Source organism: Nematolebias whitei, chromosome 11 (assembly GCF_014905685.2).
Source record: "Nematolebias whitei isolate Nwh7 chromosome 11, NemWhi1, whole genome shotgun sequence".
Lineage (NCBI taxonomy): Eukaryota > Metazoa > Chordata > Actinopteri > Cyprinodontiformes > Rivulidae > Nematolebias > Nematolebias whitei.
Window position 1 is genome coordinate 26779021 of NC_056508.1, and position 19501 is coordinate 26798521.

A 19501-nucleotide genomic window follows, 5' to 3' on the forward strand; every position below is an offset into this window, starting at 1 on the left:
TTAATCAGCTGGAGATGAACACCCATTGATAACTTCCTTAAGGTTTAATTAAAAGCCATTCAGTGGTTCATGAGATATTTGGCTAATAATCAGGCTCAACTGATTCCTATAATTATTGGCAAAGTTTTTAAACAAATCAATTAATTCTCAGTGTGCATGTTGGGCATCAGTCTCAGCTACGACCACACCAAATTTCAGCTTAATATCTCCAAACCTGACTCATTTATGGTCGATGTTGGCAGAATTTGCTTTGCTGTGACAGCCATCTTGAATTGGGCTAACTCCAAATGTTAATCAGTTGGAGATCAATCAATCAATCAATCAATCAGTCAATCAGTTCAATTGTATTGTCCATAACATTCAATGAAATGGAGATCTGTCTTTGACATCTGGCTTATAAAAACAACACAAGATAAAAATGTGATAAAAAAAACTTTAAAAACTTAAAAACAAACAAAAAAACCTCTGCTAAATCAATTAAAAACATTAATTTAAGACCATTCTAAAATACATGATATATTAAAATATGGAAACATCCTAGCAGACAGTGGTTTGTTATGTGAGGCTGCATTTAAAATGAATCAGCTGGAGATGCTAATCCAATGAAACGTGCAGACAGGTTAAAAACATTATCGCTTTGCCTTCGTCTTTATCGGATTATAAAATCGACTTTATTTGTGTGAAACACTTGATTCTGAGCCATTTGACTTCTGCTTCAGCGCACAGCGGAGTTATATGAAATAGTTTATAATTATACTGGGAACACGTTTGTGCTCGCATCATGCTCTAGGAAAAAAATTGCCCCATTAATATTAGTTTATAATATGAAGGATCTCGTTTTTATCACTCGTGACACTGACCTTCAGCAGTCGTCTGTAGGTCAGCCTTGTGAGAAATATGCAGACATGATTTCTTTCATATTCCTTTCGTTTTTAACCCAAATATTTGGAGTGCTCGTGAAATAATTTGTAATGTGCTTCTAATTATTCAAGCAAAATCCAAGTTGTTTAAACACTCGCGAGTAAACCCAGGATCAAGTTAACCTTCGTTTTAAATATAGGCCCTTGGATGTGTGAACTATTTATCATCTAATCTGTCTGACAGTCCATTTCCATCACAACATCCTCTCCCACGAGTGAAATAATGTTGGCCCTTCAGGCGATGTAAATGAAGAGAAATTTAAAGGCTGGATCCAAGGCTCCGAGTGTGGACGGGTGAAGTTAATGTGATTGAAGCTAATTGATGCATGGCCCCACTTCATCTCGTGAGATGGAACCCAGAAATGTCATGTTAGGAGGTAATTACTCATCGCTGTCCCGTGTCTCGTGTTGCACTAACGCGCAGATAATGTGGGTTTTCCTAACTCGTGATGTTAGATTCGTTTGAGGTGGAATGCACTCGCACACGTCTGATGGGAATTAACGGAAATCATTACAACCATACAGCCCCAATGATCTTTGACGTTTTGATACTCTCCTTGAGAAAATGGCCTGAAGTTCACATTGGAAAGCATCGCGACAGTGTGAGAATTAACAAAAGCTTTGTTGCAGGGCATATATCTTGTTAAATATTTAAACTTAGAGATCACAAAAATGATGTTGAGTTTCCTTAAAGGTACTCATTGCAAAGTCATAAAGCACATGTCAATCTCAAGGCCCGGGGCCCAAATGTGGCCCTCTTTGGCATCTTGTCTGGCCCCCAAGATGTTATTTTAAATGTAAAATACTTTTATCGCTAGAATTTTTTTCAGTAATCTTTGATTATAATGTTGGAAGCACAACAGAGAACATCAAATGAGACCAATCAAACTCTTGTTAAGGAACCTGCAACCAAGAAAAGATGCTGAGTATCTGACTTGAGTAGTTTCTGAAAGTGGCCCTCAGTTTGAAAAAGGTTTTAATTTTGGCCCCCTTTTGTAAATGAGTTTGACACCCTGGTAAGACTGGACAAAAAAATCATAATGATCAAAAAGTAAGAAATCAACTCTAATCAATGTTTTTTTTTCTGATACGTGTTTAGTTTGTCTTAAATTGAACATTTGTGAGCAGATGCCAGTTACCATAGGTCTTTGGTTACTACTGAACCAGCTCAAATATTAAAATTAATGTCAACATTACCCACACAGACTAGAACCATGTGGGTCAGTCACGTAACTCGAGTTTTCACATGGATTTTATCAGATTCAGCCGAGTGCTCTGTTTGCATTGAGCGCAGACCCACATTCCTTAATTGCTTTCATTTTATCTGGAACTACTGGAGCAAACTCATTCAAACAGCACCATCTGAAAAAGTATAAACTTTTTTTAAACATAATTTTTTATTGATTTTCGATTTTTTTTTTTGAACATACAAACACAAAAGAGAACACAAAGAACAAAAAACCCTCACACCCCTCACGTCCCACATCAGATCAGTCACACACACAAATAAACTAACAGGCATTGACACATTCAACATAAAAAAAACTGCCAAGTGTCCCAAAATCTTTTTACAGAACCCTTCAGGGTATATCTGATGTTTTCCAAAGGAATATGATACATCACTTCTCTTATCCAGTGAACATATGCTGGGGGCTGTGGGTCCTTCCAACTATGCAAGACAAGAGAGCCAAAAGCAATCACATCCTTCTCATACTTGCTGAAGGGCGTATCCACAGAGACCACCCGAGCAGTGAGATGAATGGTGATGGGTGTACAGTTTTATCACATATCCCAGAGAAGGTGTCAAAAATAGATTGCCAAAAGGTCTGCAGTTTGGGACAGGTCCAGAATGTATGCAGGAGTGTAGCTGGAGTTTGTCTACAATGATTGCATGCGGGGTCCAGGTTGGCTTTGATCTTGGACAACTTGACTTTGGACCAGTGAAGCCAGTGCACCAACTTGAATTGAATTACAGCGTGTCTTAGACAAGTTGAGGATGAATAAACTTTCTTGATTATCCTTCTCCAGATTGAAATAAGGATTCCTCAAGGTTTGTTTCCTACTTCAGTTTAAGGGAGTCCAAACTGGTCTCATGGTATGAACTGAGCAGTGTATAGATCTTGCTGGGGGGCCCTTTAGCATCAGAGCTGCGTTGCAAAATCTTAACCACAAAATGTTTAAAGGGGCACAAAGGAAACAGCCAGAGATGTCTCAGCTGTAAACATCAGAACAGTTGTGATTAGTGAATATTAAACTTCTTTAACAGCTGTTCAAAAGAGGCAAATATACCATCAACATAGAGATCATACAGTAAATGTACTCCCCTAAACTATGAACTTTTAATGTTTGATTTTATACTTTACTGTGGGCACCTTTAAAGTGAGCACCCTAATTATTTTTTAACTGATGTCCCATGAATCATTTGTGTCAACGTTAGAATTACAGTTATTAGTTACATTTTTACAAAGGTACTTTTCATGTAGTGCAAACTTTTTTAAAACAAAACTATCTAAAGAGTAAATAAAAGCAGCATGTAATTTTTTTCTTTTTATAATTTGTAAATCATTTACCACTTAACTTCTTTAAAAAAGCACAAGGACAAATCAAAGTAACGACACTGGAGATAGATTTTTATTGTGTTTTTATGTGTTGTTATGCATAGTTGATATTATATTTGTTGAACTCCTGTAAAGCATCTTTGAGTATTTAGAAAAAACACTACACAAATAAAATACATTTTAAATATTTTTTATTATATGAAATATATACATCATAAAAACACCTTTTTTTATCTTTAAATAAATTCAAGTAAATTGCTATGTGTGGCCATCACTGTATGTTTCCATACAATGACGAAATTTGGTTTTCTGCATTTAACCGATCACACCAAGATACACCCGGAGCAGTGGGCAGATATGTAAGCGCCCGAGGAGCAATTAGGGATTTAGATTAGTAAAACTAAGACACGATGAACCTAAAAGAGAGAGAAATTTCAATAAGTAGAACTTAAAAAAAATCTAATCAAAAGTAGAAAAGACTAAGTAAAGTATGAAAGCAAAGGAATCACAATTAATTATAATTAATATTATTAATTATAGATCATTTAGGAGTCAATTAAGGAGTATGAAAAAACTAACAGATAAAATCCATCCATCTATCCATCCATCCATCTATCCATCCATCCATCCATCCATTTTCTTTACTCACTTCTTCCTTTTCGAGAAGTGGGGAGGATCACATATCCAGCTGTGTGAGAGGCGCGGGGGGGTGGGTGGGGGGACACCCTGAACAGGTTGCAAGTCCATCACAGTAACAGGTAAAATGAACACAAAATTATCTACATTTGTGAATTCAACTGAACGGGTAAGATCTTGAATTATCTTTGAAAAACACGAACAACTCATCATGTTAATGTTTTGGCTCATATTTGTTTGACCATCCTGGAAGAGATCCCACCAACATGAATAAAAAGTCATGTGACAGACGGTGCTCATTACTCTGTTGAATCCATTTTACACTCCAAAAGCAGACTTTATTCATGAAGTTTGTTTCAACTCTGCAGAATTATAAGATCACATCAGCTTTGGATTGAAAACAGACCAACATTGCATCTCATTTCGCGTAGTCGAGACATGTACAAAACGTAGTTTGGCAATTTTCTTACTTAAACAACCGAAACAGTTCTTGGCAAAAATCACTTGAGATCAACATGTATTGTTCCTGCATTGATGCTGTTCTCCCATTCTTCTTTTTATTATCCAGTTATCCTCCAGTTATCCATCCAGTGAGCATTTATAAACCATTGTAAACAACCAACATTTTTCAGTCAGGTCATGTGAACAGATGACCTGACTGAAAAATGTTGGATTTTATACCTGGATTATTGAGCATGGACTTTGTCATTGTAAACAACGGCTCTTTGTTTTTTTTTGTTTTTTTTTACTGCTTTAAAACAGAATTAATTGTCCTCCTCTCCTTTAGACACAAGGATGGTGTTAATGATTTCAAAAACATTATTTTAAATTTGCTGATCAGAATTCAGAACAGTGCTCCTTTTCTCTTCAGTCGATCTTAAATGAGCTCATAAACAGAAGATGGCAGCGCTCCTGGACCAACTCAGTCTTTAAATGTCTTCTTTTGTACAGCAATGTCTCTACTTATTTTTGGTGTTGCAGTGATGAAATATATGATAACTTTATATGTTTTTCAAGGCAACAGCTTCTATTGCAGAATTATGTTTATCAGTAATGTACAACCTTAAAAGGCTGAGGGTAACAAGAAAACAATATTTGTATCCAGTCATCGTTTGTGCAGAATCTTAATAATGTGCTTGATATCTGTCGGATTCAGGTGAAGTGTCATTCTCAACACATTGTCATTACTGTACTTTTTTTTAATATAAGTAATAAACTCATTTTTATTTTTACTTCTAAAAAAACCTTGGGCTTTTTGACATGGTATTTTTTCATATAATCTGTAGAAGGATTTTTCACACTTATTGGGGTTTTGATTTCCAAGGTTTTGGTTATACAAACACAGCATCACAACTGAAACAAGGTTTAGGATGCTCAATATAAAGCATAATTAGAGTTAGGTACCAAACATTTAGGCATTTTTTATGCCCCACTTGAGCTGAATATGTATTTAAAAATCTGAGTTTGAAACTTCTGTAATGTTTAAGCAATGTACTTGGCTTGTTGATGCATTAAAGTCCAAAAAAACAACAACATAATAATAATCACGACGTTTTGGATTTGACGCCCTCTTGTGGTTTAATTGTGAAAATAAATCTCCTTTAATGTGAGATAAATTTAATAATTTTCCCAAAGTAAAGCTGCCAATCACGCAATCACTGGATTGAATAAATAAACACATAACGTTCAAACTTTGAATAAAACAAACAAACAAACAAAAATATTCGAAGGGAGAATAAAATGAACGTTTCTCGGTTTGTCCTGTTGGGGGCGCTGTCACAAACAAACACACTATTCAGGAAGAACAGAGTTCGCTGAGACCGGAAGTTAAACTGTTTTTCATCCGCTAGCGAGGCTGTTCGTCGTAGACGCAACGATGGCTACCGCTGCAGCAAAACAAGGGTCTAAAATTGTGTCCAAAGCAGGTGCGGGAGGCACCGGTACGGCGGGGGCCGGTGGCGGGCCCCCGGTAATTCCTCTTGCCTCTCCGCTAATGGGGAAAAAGAAGAAGCCGTTTCTGGGGATGCCCGCTCCGCTGGGTTACGTTCCTGGTCTGGGCAGAGGGTAAGCTAGCCTAATGCTAAGTAGCTAACCTAGCTGTATCAGCTCTGCTACGTTTGTTGACAGTTTAAACTGACGACTTGTTTCAACTAAATGATCACTGAAATAAAACATGTTGCTTCCCGCTTTGAGCAGTTATTTGGGTTGAAGTTTTGAATCAATATTTCGTATTTTAGAGCCACTGGTTTCACCACACGGTCTGATATCGGTCCTGCTCGTGATGCCAATGATCCTGTGGATGATCGACATGCACCCCCGGGAAAACGGACCGTTGGGGACCAAATGAAAAAGAGCCAGGAGGAAGATGACGAAGATCTGAACGACACCAACTATGACGAGGTTTCTAATAGTTTTATTATCAGTACCGGATCTTGTACGTTGAGGCCCATCTCTAATTTTATTGTTTGTTTTCTTTCAAGTTTAATGGTTATGCAGGTAGCTTGTTCTCCAGCGGGCCTTATGAAAAAGATGATGAAGAAGCAGATGCGATATATGCAGCTCTGGATAAAAGGATGGATGAAAGACGCAAAGAAAGAAGGTTACCAATAAAACTAATCTAGTTTACTTATTGGCAACAAAAGATCAAATATTAATCTTTAAATCCTGTGCAGTACATATCAACATGATTAGGATTTAACATTTGTTATTGACTGGCTGGCATTTTTAGGGAGCTGAGAGAAAAGGAAGAAATTGAAAAGTATCGTATGGAGCGACCCAAAATCCAGCAGCAATTCTCAGACCTAAAGGTATCTTTTTCACATCATCTCATTCTCTCATTTTCTAAAAAATAATTATTTACATATAAAATATTTTGCAAAAAAAAAAAAGCAAATTACAAAATGCATTGACTTGTTTGTGTTGCTATTTTTGTATTTTTACTTTGCAAAAAGTTATAATTTTAAACTCTTTCTTGTAAAAGCAATACAATGTGCACGTGACATTTTATCTATTATTTTAACAGTAGTGTGCCATTGCTGTCACATTGGTAAACTGCACATAATCTCTTTGCTTGTTGTACAGTTCTTGATCTACATTGTTTATATGCATGCTTGACATACCTGATTTTTAAAAGTTTGGTCCCAGTTGTTGTGTGCCGTTAATGTTTTTTCAAAGGAATGATTGTAAAATCCCATGAAATTAGACATATAGCTTTACTCTGCAAGCAAGAGTATTGTCACATTTTGGTTTTTCAACATCTAATCGTCATTACATCACAAAATTTTAATTTCTTTACAGAGGAAATTGGCAGAAGTGTCTGAGGAGGAGTGGCTGAGCATCCCCGAAGTTGGAGATGCCAGGAACAAGCGGCAAAGGAATCCCCGTTATGAGAAGCTCACTCCTGTCCCTGACAGCTTCTTCTCTAAGCACCTGCAGACTGGGGAAAACCACACCTCTGTTGATCCTTTACAAGGGGTGAGTATTCGTGTAAATCACACACATGCAGCTTTAAACACACCATTGAACATTTGGCTGTAGTTATCTTTTGCTCCAGCAGGAGTCAGGAAAGTCTGGAAAGATGCAAGTCTCTGGAGCTGCTGAAACGTACATTTGTTGACAGTGACCTCATGAGCTGTATTTACATTTAAATACACCAAAAAATAAACTGATCTACCTGGTGCATGCTTTTATTCTTCTTTTTAATCAAAGGTTCATTTGAAAACAAATGAAAATATGGTCTGTCGATTAAGAAGTGGATTGCTTGTGTGTACATGTGTAATATTTTAAAAATTATTCTGAGCCATATTATTTTTCAGTTGCTGCATAGGAGAGCTGTTGCAAAATATTTAAAATATTTTTCAATAGATTATTTAAAGCAGTGAGAAAAGTGTTCTAAGATTCGGTGTTCTTAAGCTGTTTAAACTTGCTGTAACTAAATTCCCTTTAATGCTTCTTTCAATTATTTTTTGCTTTCTGTTTTGGCTAGTTGGGTGGCCTGAACACACCATACCCAGGCAGTATGACCCCTGGTCTGATGACTCCTGGGACAGGAGAATTGGACATGAGGAAGATTGGTCAAGCCAGAAACACCCTGATGGATATGAGGCTCAGTCAGGTTACCTTTGCTATTTTCTAAGCTGCTTGCACATTTTTGTTCTTTGTGTTTCTCACTCTGTGTTGGTTATCTTTTTACTGAGGGTTTAAAAGTTGTTTTTCTTGTGTCACACTTCAGGTTTCTGACTCAGTCAGTGGACAGACAGTAGTGGATCCCAAGGGTTACCTGACAGATCTCAACTCCATGATCCCCACTTATGGAGGAGACATTAGGTAGAGGCAAGCTGCACAAATAACGCGGTCTGTTTGAATTAAATTTTTTTGTGTGTGTTTGATGAATCGCACAAAACTTGTGCCCAGTGACATCAAGAAAGCTCGTCTGCTGCTGAAATCAGTGAGAGAGACTAATCCTCATCACCCACCTGCCTGGATTGCTTCTGCCAGGCTGGAAGAAGTAACAGGCAAACTGCAGGTGGCCAGGAACCTGATCATGAAAGGCACAGAGATGTGTCCTAAGGTAAACACGGCTCAGCAGAAGAATTCTTCTTACGTGCTAAATGTGGCTTGTGGCGATGCAAATAAAATAAAACTATGTATTTGAATACCAAATATATCGGTTGCCGAGTATTTTTGGAAATGCCACAATCTTGTTACCTGATTAAAAATGCAAACTGTGACAAATTTTCCAAATCATCTGTAAAGATTAGATTTTTTTGTCTTTCAACCAGAGTGAGGATGTTTGGCTGGAGGCAGCTAGGCTCCAGCCTGGTGACACAGCTAAAGCTGTGGTGGCTCAGGCTGTTCGTCACCTCCCACAGTCTGTCCGCATCTACATCAGGGCTGCAGAGCTGGAGACAGACATCAGAGCTAAGAAACGAGTCCTCAAAAAGGGTAAGACCATTGTGCATTAGATACGGAAGTAAAAGGGATGCTTTTTATTTTACTTTTTCTTTTGTCCACATCTATTATTAGATTGTATGGTGATTGTTTTGAAGAAGCACGTTGCTGTTTTGTTGGTATGAACGGAAAGGTTCATATGCCTTCCCAGCATTGCTCGTGTTAATGAGTTTGATTCTGTTGCCAAAAGGAAGACACATCTCCAGAGCTCTAAAACTCGAGGCCAGTCTCAATCTGCTCATGGTCTCATAAAATTACACACACACTTATCAGAGTTACATTTGGCAGCTTTGATTTTGGCTTCGTGTCAAGGCCAGGCCCTGTGTGTAACCATGGTGTCAATGCTTTGACACACATGCACACACAGGCTCCCCACGCTCCAAGATTTCCCGGCAGCATACTCCGCTGACAGAGATGGATTGAAGTTATCTCTGAGGAAGAGCTTTCTCCGCCTCTACTTGTTTAAATGCCACCACTCTACTTTTGTTACATACAGAACACTCCTTTGCCTTCACACTAGACTCTGAAACCCAACTACCGCTAAATGTGCATTACTAAAAACCACTTTCAAACATGCATTGCTGCCCAGTAATCCAGTGATAGCTAAATGTATCAGTTTAGTGTCTGGAAGAGCAGCAGGTACTTTGTGGGTGAGACCTAGAAATGTGTTTTTATTGCTGCAGTCTCAAATACATACAAGCCACATTTTCAGGTAGATCTGGTTAAGAGTTATTACATTGTATTGTTTAAAACTTAACAGCTCTGTCCACACTTGCTGCCATTTTTAGTGTGGACCCAAATAATCACTAAGTCTGTTGAATAAAAACACTTTGGTGTGTGTTATCTGATGCTTTTGCATCCAAATTGCAGCTGCAGCATGTGGGTTCTGATTGGTGCACGGCACATTTAGTATACTGGATGTCTTTAGTCAGCAGCAGTGTGATTGCCTCATACTGGTCTTGTAGATTTAATCAGGATAATCATCCAAACTGTTGTAACCAAAAAGGATGGCATGTAACTTTTTTGCAGGCTGTAGTTGACTGTAGTTTCTTTAAAACACGACCTTCTGTGAAATAAAAAGTTTTGACTGAATCAGCCCTGCGCTGAGAGTGGAAATGAAAATCACCCTACAAACTTTATTCATTGTTTCCCTTATCTGTGTGATGATGCATTAGTCAACGCTGCAGCTGCCATGTGAAATACAGCAGTGTGTTGTAAAGCTTTGTTCTCCTGTAGCTCAGGACCTAACGCTCAGTAAACACTGACATCATGTCAATCCCTATGTCGTGTACACAACTGCAAATCGGATCTGGACTCCATGAACGTTCCCATCAGCTAATTGTCATTGGATTGAATGCCTTTTGTAACCTTTCCAACTAAAGACAAAAGTAATTTGTCAGACTTTCATCATAAACGTCACCGTTATTTGAAAAACAGAACAGTCTTCATTTTAACAGATTTTAAAGTGTTGGGTAGATACATACATTATCTTTCTAGCCCTCCTGACCGAGGGAAGTTGGTAAATTTTAAATATTGATATTCTGTATGTCATGTCTGAAATGTAAAGTGTGATTTTATACTGTTGGTGAAAATATTTATCATGTGTGACTGTTTCTCATGTAGCCTTGGAGAATGTATCAAAGTCTGTTCGACTGTGGAAAACTGCTGTTGAGCTGGAGGACCCGGAGGATGCCAGGATCATGCTCAGCAGAGCTGTGGAGTGCTGTCCTACCAGTGTGGAGGTATACTCCAAACATGCTGTTGTTACATAAAGCTTTGTGCTCACCTAAACGTAACGAAGGTGAATGTTGTACAGAGTAGGATCACTTCTAAACTTCCTCAAGTTTATACCAGTTTTGCTTTTCTTTAGCTATGGTTGGCGTTAGCCCGTCTTGAAACATACGAGAATGCCCGCCGTGTCTTGAATAAAGCTCGAGAGAACATCCCCACTGACCGCCACATCTGGATCACAGCTGCTAAGTTGGAGGAGGCCAACGGCAACACTCAGATGGTAGACAAGATCATTGACAGAGCCATCACTTCTCTGCGAGCCAACGGTGTGGAGATCAACCGAGAGCAGTGGATACAGGTTTGTTCCTTCAGGTGTCTCACGTCTTAAAGAAGGGAGCAGGCTTCAAACAGTTTCTTCTGGTCATGAGATATTACACCTGTCAGTGACCACTGTTCAGTCATTACATCTACATAATGATCACTGGTGAATCTTTTCATTACCAGTCTGTTGTTAAGAACATCCTCCTTTTGCTGCCAAAACAGCTCCGACCAATCAAAATATTGCCAAAGAACATTTGATTTGTCTGGTTTGAGCTGTTCCAAATGAAACCTTTGGGCTGTGGATTGTAGAGTCTCTCTGGACTTGTTGCTTTTTGAGTAATCCTTAGTAGTTTGAATGTGCTCTCCTTTTGAGATGAGGGTGGTATTATAAGCCCCATTCACACAGGAACAGCGTTTTATGAATATGCAAAGTATATGTATTTTTTTCCTTTTTATTGTTTCAGTTTTGCGTTTACACACAAATGAAGCCCCAAAACTTTATTTTTGAAAACCAGGTTCCAGAGTGAAAAAGAATCTTGAAATGCCATCCTTGCATTTTTGTGTGAACAGTCTAAATTCAATATCTTTAACTATCTTTTTTTTAAAGAAACTTCAGATAAACTAATTTTGGAGAAACAGCATTTTCATGTGGACAAGGCTTTAATGTTTGTATGTATAGATCCCGACTGATATGGAAATTTTGGCTATTGCCAATACCAATATGGGGGGGGGGGGGGGGGGGGGTCGACCACCAATAACTGATATAATGGCTGAAATTTTTTTGTTGCTTTGTCCACCCTCAAGAATCTTAAGTAAACAGTGAGTGGAGCGGCGCTTGTTTATTTAATGCAGCTGTTAGTAACCATGAAGCTAAGCAAATCAGATCCACACTAATACGCTATACCTAGTCCCACACTACATTTACAAGAGGTGCACTGATCATAAAACAGTCTTCCTAATGTGTTCACATTTTGTATCCTCCACTATTCACCATAAAGTTATCAAGTGTGTTACATAAATATAAATTAAACAAAGAAATGCCCTTCCCTGTTCACTTAAACTGTCATGTATGGTGAAGGCCTAATTTTGGTAGTATTAACCACAGCAGCATTTATTTTTCTTTGCAGAGAAGTAAATATTTCAGACAAACAAATCTTTTCATTGAGGACGACAAAGATAACATTATTATATATTTACCGCTATGTTAGATTTATTGTTCTGGATAAAGTTTTACAAGGCAATAGCCTATGCTAAACATTAGCTTGCTAACTTGATAGGCATGTAGCTAATGACAAGCAGATTGGAGGATTGAAGAGAATTTATTAATGTTGATTTATATATTTTTTTATTTTACAGATCAGTTAAAATAAACTTCCCATGCGCTGTTCAGCAAAATATACCACACAGTTAATGCTCCCTGCTTTGTCTGTGCTGAATGTCTAACGTGAAACTTAAAATGAACTGCAATGACTTGAAAGTAATTATCCTGCGCCCTCTGCTGGATACATTGTACAATTATGGCTGGTTTCCATCATTTTAGGGGTGAATATTGGAAGTGTTTATATTGATGCATAATACGACCATTATCACTGATACCGATAGGTCCCCAAAACGTCTATATTGGCCTAAATTATCAGCCCTATCAATGTATCAGTCGGGCTCTAATATTTATGTTGGTAAAGGTCAGACATTTTTCCTTGCTCATTATTGGACTGTAACATCAGCACATAGTTTGCTTAAACTGTCAAAGATAACATTATTGCTGATTATGTGTTAAAAATTGAGGAGCACTAAAGTTGAGACTTATACTGAAAGCACCTTGTATTTTTAGATTTTAGCATCAAGTTGTTGTTTTTTTTTTATACCACAGAAAACATCTGATTAATGTGGAAAACTTTTCAACTGTACTTTTTAAATATTGGGAAGAATACAAACTGCAGGGTTCATTTCACTTTGATAACGTGCCAGTCAAATTGGCAACGTGCCCCTCGGTTATTTCATCTGAACTCAGCAGCAACAAATCGGCCCTTTGACTGACATTTTGTGTGGTGCTGTTTAGTTATTTTGCAATCATGAGCTTTCACACAAGTCCCCTTTAGCACCGTTTAAGTTTTCCCTCAACAATCTGGCATTTCCGACCTCTGGTAAAAGTTTGTTTGCAAACCCTGAATAATGTTTGACGGCTCTAAATGAGGATGAACAGGAAAAACAGTCATTTTACACAGTGGACATAAGCACACTAATGTTTGCTCTTTTGCAACTAGTTGTGTGCCAAAAAGGCTTTTTTTTAGGTCGATGTGTTGCCTGAGTTTACTCCAACCTAGTTATTTTCTACAGAAAGAGTCTACATTGTATCTTATAAAAGACTGATGAGCTATAAACTGTAAGTCATCTACATGGATATTCATCAGTAACCCGGGGTCATTTGGGAGTTTCCCGTGTCCGTAGTACAGCACATGTGTTTACGCCAGCTGCACAAATATTTCAGTATGAATTTCCTCATAATTCCTGTGTTATGTCTGGCTTAGGATGGATGCTGGTTCATGCTATCATATTTTGCATTTTTGATTCACCCAGCGTCTTTTTCCTTCTAAATCAGGGCTATTCAATTTGTGGCTCGTGGGCCATTGCAGGTGACTTCAATCTGGCCCACTTTGTTAAAAAAAATAATAATAATTGGGGGGGTGTTTGTGTTTTGGGCTCTTTTTATTGCATTTATAAACAAATGTAAAAGGTAACAGATCATTGTAAATTCTGGTTTATTTACATAATGATTTTAATTGATGGATTGCGCGCCCCCCCCCATCTGTTGGCTTTCAGTAATTGTGGCCCCCTGAGCAGTTTAGTTGAGCAGCCCTCTTCTAAATCTTTCTACTGGTCCCACAGGACGCAGAAGAGTGTGACAAAGCAGGCAGTGTGGCTACTTGCCAAGCGGTCATAAGGGCTGTCATAGGAATTGGGATTGATGAGGAGGACCGTAAACACACCTGGATGGAGGATGCAGATAGCGTGAGTTTGAACACACCAGATATATCCAGATCCTGACACCTAGAAATAAAAGATCTTGTAATATGTTGCTGTTGGAGTTTAACTTAGCTTTAAGATATTTGCTTTGTGTTCTTCAGTGTGTGGCTCATGGAGCGCTGGAGTGTTCCAGGGCCATCTATGCTCATGCCCTGCAGGTGTTTCCCAGTAAGAAAAGTGTCTGGCTTAGAGCAGCCTACTTTGAGAAGAACCATGGCACCAGGTGATCAGCTTTGTTTTCTAAAGATAACAAACTGTAAAAGTCAGAAGCTGGCAGCTCCTCAAGTTTCCTCATTTTTATCTGCTAGTCTTGTTTTCACTTTCTTTTATTTGTTGTGTTTTATCAACTGCAACTGTGCTCATCCGTCACTCTTCTATGTCTTGTTGCATCTCTTAGAGAGTCTTTGGAGGCTCTGCTGCAGAGAGCTGTGGCTCACTGTCCCAAAGCAGAGGTCCTGTGGTTGATGGGGGCCAAGTCCAAGTGGCTGGCTGGAGATGTGCCAGCAGCTAGGAGTATCCTTGCTCTTGCCTTTCAGGTGATAAAACCTTTGACACACAACAGTGTCACATGTTCTAGGAGTCAGTGATTGTGTTCCGGTGCCTAGCTCTGAATCAGTCTAACATGTTTTCTTTTTCTCCTGTTATTATTTATTCCAGGCTAACCCCAACAGTGAAGAAATCTGGCTGGCTGCTATCAAACTGGAGTCTGAAAATAATGAGTATGAAAGAGCTCGTCGACTGCTGGCCAAGGCTCGCAGCAGTGCACCCACAGCCCGGGTTCGTTCACGAGAAAGCACAGTACAGTGACAAAGCAGTGTCCCCAGTTCAAACTCTCACAAACGATAAATAAAAATAAAGAAAACATGCATGTTTTTTTCAGACAGTTTAAATTTGTACAGCCTGTGTGTCCAAATATGGTTTTATTATAATTGCCCTTGTCTGATCAAATGAACTTTTCTCTAATGGAGATTTATTAGAGATCTTCCAACTCGTGTTTATTTATTTTTTTAATGGGAAAAAAAAAAGCAGTGTTATTGGTGAGTGAAAATTGTTTCGTCTTTAAAGTGGCTGTACCAACTTTCGGTGCTTCTCTTGTTCAAGCTTGCACTTTTCCCCTACAATCAGTCATCAGCACTTAGGTTGTCAGATGTTAGTAGTGCTGTTTTCATATGATTCTGTCTAGCCAACCGGGCCGCAGTCTTTTAATTTCTGCATCGTACACTGACGGATATGACTTGGAGAGTTTGCTTTAATGTTGCCTGTATTGATAGTCCTGTCAGATGAGACAACTTTACGGTGTTACTGCAGATGTTAAGCACTTAGGGTTTGCCTAAGGAAAGTGGTTAGTGACACGTCAATGTCATTAAATGTTTTGGGATTTAGTGCAGTGATTTTGGAATCCTTAATGTCTTTAATTCGTTCAAATTTATAACCATATAACATTATTTTTTTGTCTGTCTTGTTTTTAATCTGCAGGTATTCATGAAGTCGGTGAAGTTGGAGTGGGTGTTGGGGAACATCGAAGCTGCCCAGGACTTGTGCACCGAGGCTCTGAAACACTACGAGGACTTCCCCAAGCTTTGGATGATGCGAGGGCAAATCGAGGAGCAGTGTGAAAACATGGACCGAGCCAGAGAGGGTTATAACCAAGGGGTGAGGCATGAACAATGTTTTGGATGTAGTTGAATATTAATCAAATGAACAACAGGTCGAGGGAATTTACGTCAGTTCATGGACTTTGAATGAGTGGAATGATGTATTGTTTACTTTTCTTTCTCTTCAGTTGAAAAAGTGCCCCCACTCAGTGCCCCTGTGGCTGCTGCTGTCTCATCTTGAAGAAAGGGTTGGACAGCTGACCAGGGCCAGAGCCATTCTGGAGAAGGCTCGGCTCAAGAACCCGCAGTGCCCCGAGCTGTGGTGAGAAAATACAACAATAAAAGGGCGGTGTCCCGTTTGAATTCAGTTATGTCTAAGTTCAAGTTGGAAAGGGGTCGAGTTGGAGGAGTTTATCTGGGCGTCTTGTTCACAAGTGACTGTAGGATGGAGCGGGACATGGATCAACAGATGGGGGTCTCGTCCTCAGTAATGAGGGCGTTGCGTCGGTCGGTCGGGGTGAAGAAAGAGTCGAGTCGAAAGGCAAAGCTCTTGATTTACTGGTCCGTCTATGTTCCAACCCTCACCTGTGGTCATGAGGGTTGGATCATGACCCAAAGAACGAGATCCTGAAAACAAGCAGCTGAACTTGGTTTCCTTCACAAGGTGGCCGGGCTCAGCCTTAAAGATAAAGAGCTCCATCATCCTGGTGGAGCTCGGAGTAGAGCCGCTGCTCCTTCACAAAGAAAGGAGTCCGTTGAGGTGGTTCAGGTATCTGATTAGGACGCCTCACGAAGGCCTCCCTTTGGAAGTTTTTCTGGGCATGCCCCACTGGTAGGAGGCCCCTGGGCAGACCCAGAACTCTAAGGAGGGATGGTATATCTTCTCTGACCTGGGTACGCCTTGGGGTCTCCCAGAACGAGCTGGAAATTGTCGCTGGGGAGTGGGATGTCTGGGTTTCTCTCCTGGATCTGACTGGATAAGATGTAGAAGATGAAGATGGAGGAGTTTCCTCCACAGTCAACAAAATACCAACATTTTTATTTACATTTGTAAATAATGAGAATTCTGTATAATTTACTTTCTAAGGCACAGCATTTTCACAAAACCCGAACTGTTATTAAATTAAAGACACGTTAGCCAGCTCTCCTTTTCCATGATGAAATGTTCTTTGCTTCTAAAGTAACTTCTGTGGTACCCAGGTTGGAGTCTGTCAGACTGGAGTTTCGGGCCGGACTGAAAAACATTTCCAACACACTGATGGCCAAAGCTCTGCAGGAGTGCCCAAATTCAGGTGACTCTGAAATGCTGACATTTTATAAATACGTTGTTTATTTTAGAAACTTTAGAAGTCCTGTGGTGAAAAGTAAAAATCTACACAAAAGTTATTGTTTTACATTTATAGGAAACGTTTCTTTCCTCCTGACTGAGTGAAACCTGTTTTAAACTAAGGTTTCTCATATTGCAAATCTGTCTTATCTGTCAGTTTTAAAAACATTTAACTAAACTATTGTTTAATTTCTAACAACCATAAATTCACTTTGTTACTGTTGAAGAAACAAAACAAAAGATTCTGAGAATCTATTTATTATAACAAATACTGATTTATTGGTTACATAATGGGTTTAGAGAAAAGGGTTTCTTTTTAGAGTATTTGATCAATAGTTGTAATATGTGTAATCTCGTCTCCTTCAAAGGCATCCTGTGGGCTGAGGCCGTGCTCTTGGAGGCCAGACCTCAGAGGAAGACCAAGAGCGTTGACGCTTTGAAGAAATGTGAACACGATCCTCACGTTCTGCTCGCTGTAGCGAAGTACGACTACATTTTTCACTGTTTGCTTCTTTTTTTTTCCCCTAATAAAATCTGAACTAGTCAGTCTTCAGACTTTTTTCATTAATACATACAACTTTTGATTGTTCTCAAACTCAAATTTCTCGCCGCCTCAGGTTGTTCTGGAGTGAACGTAAGATCACCAAAGCCCGGGAGTGGTTCCTCAGGACTGTCAAGATTGAGCCAGACCTGGGAGATGCTTGGGCTCTCTTCTACAAGTTTGAGCTGCAGCATGGCACAGAGGTACAGCTCTTCTGTTTAGGCTTGTGCAGCCTTATCACTTATCGCATCTAAATTACAGCTTCGTTTGTCTCTTATTTTCTGATTCGTGAAGCAGTTTCTCCACAAACCAGGATCTTTCATGCGCTGCATTGTGTGTTTAACCTTCTTGTTTTCCATCCATCAGGAACAGCAGGAAGAGGTGCGGAAGCGATGTGAGAATGCAGAGCCCCGTCACGGAGAGCTGTGGTGTGCCGAGTCCAAACATGTCCTGAACTGGCAGAAGAAAACAGGAGAGATATTAGTGCAGGTAGCCAGCAAGATCAAGAACACTTTCTAATGTGTGCAAAAGTTGGACTGAGAACACCTGGAGGACTCTGGCAGTCACCAGCTGCACGGGGAGCAATTATGGACACGCTTGTTCTTTCCCAGGACTCCTTGTGTCACACACTCTTACACCCTTTGTCCCTGTTGTAGCGTTTTATAAACATGAATGTTTGCATTTGTCTACAAGAAATGATTTAATATCAGTGACAACAGGTATCAGCACATCTTTAATTACTAACAAATATAAAGCCAAAATTAATGATTGCCTCTTTCCATAAGATGTAACACATTTGGCAGAGAGTACTGAGTTTTTGTGGAGCTGTTAATGACTGATGATCCTGGTGTTGGCTCCAACACTCACAGCTGTATTGATGTATTTTTTTGTATTGTTTTTTTTTTTTTTTTTTTTTTTTTGGTCCTCTTGTAAAATAAACCACCACTCAGGTCTGCTTAAAAAGCTACTGAAGGGTGTTTCTTTGTGGATTTTTTTATTTGTGTTTTCTGCAGTCACATTTGGGTCTCCCTTTAAAAAAAATAAAAAGGTCAAGTTTTTTTTTCATTCGTTCAACTTTTGTTGAAACAGGTTAATCCCATTGAGCCTCAAGGACTCGTTTACAAGAGAGACCTGAAAATGAACAAAGACAACAATAGACAATCGTAAAGGATGTGTACAAATTAATTGCTGGTATTTTTTTTAACAAGTGAAAATAAAATAATTAAAAGGAAAAGTAGCAAAAAAACGTCTAGATTGTAAGGCGGTGTAGAAAACTAAAAACAAGAATGTCTGCATTGATTTTTGTCAGGAACTTAACAGATGTTTGAAGCCACTTAGGTCAAGGTCGAGAGCTTCAGATCTTTTTACAAGATATTCCAGGAAACAGGAGCGGAGTAGGAGAAGATCCCTTTGCCTAGTTCAGTCCTCACTGAGGGGACACTGCAGGTAATTATGTCCTGAGAGCGCACGCTGTAGCTGCACTCACGCAGAGACATGTAGGAGGAGATGTATGAAGGCAGAAGAGGTTCGCCCTCAGTATGAAGCTGCTGCTGTACATCATGCTGCTCCAAATACCTCCAGTATTTTGTGTTTTTTTTCTACTCGTAAACATGCGAGATGATTGTTGGCAAACCCTTTCTAATTTGGAACTTTTTTTTTTTAGCAACTTGTTTTACAAAGGAGGGAAAAAACATCAGACAAGATAAAAAAAAAGTCTTGTTTTTTTTAATCTACATAATCTACTTTTTGTTAAAAGACCCACCCCTTCTTCAGAAGCAGAAAACTGAACATTAAAATATTATGTCCATTAGAAGGAGCTAACTGGACCTCTTAGGTTTTGGCGGCCGATTTAACCACGTTCTGTTTCAGCTGTTCAGAGGCATCGTAGCTGAAATTGC

The 19501-nt window shown here is 39.1% G+C and overlaps 1 protein-coding gene across 1 annotated transcript; it reads left to right on the forward strand.

Moving 5' to 3' along the window:
* The first annotated feature begins 5965 nt into the window (after positions 1-5965).
* Positions 5966-18237, forward strand: prpf6 (PRP6 pre-mRNA processing factor 6 homolog (S. cerevisiae)). Its single transcript, XM_037684080.1, has 21 exons — positions 5966-6178; positions 6352-6514; positions 6595-6713; positions 6843-6921; positions 7412-7588; positions 8100-8228; positions 8346-8440; positions 8528-8684; positions 8896-9058; positions 10688-10806; positions 10935-11153; positions 14003-14125; positions 14242-14363; positions 14538-14676; positions 14798-14917; positions 15617-15793; positions 15924-16057; positions 16936-17027; positions 17431-17545; positions 17680-17806; positions 17970-18237. Exons 1-21 carry the CDS (start codon positions 5991-5993, stop codon positions 18120-18122), a joined length of 2910 nt encoding a protein of 969 aa, XP_037540008.1. The 5' UTR covers positions 5966-5990; the 3' UTR covers positions 18123-18237.
* Positions 18238-19501: the final 1264 nt, after the last annotated feature.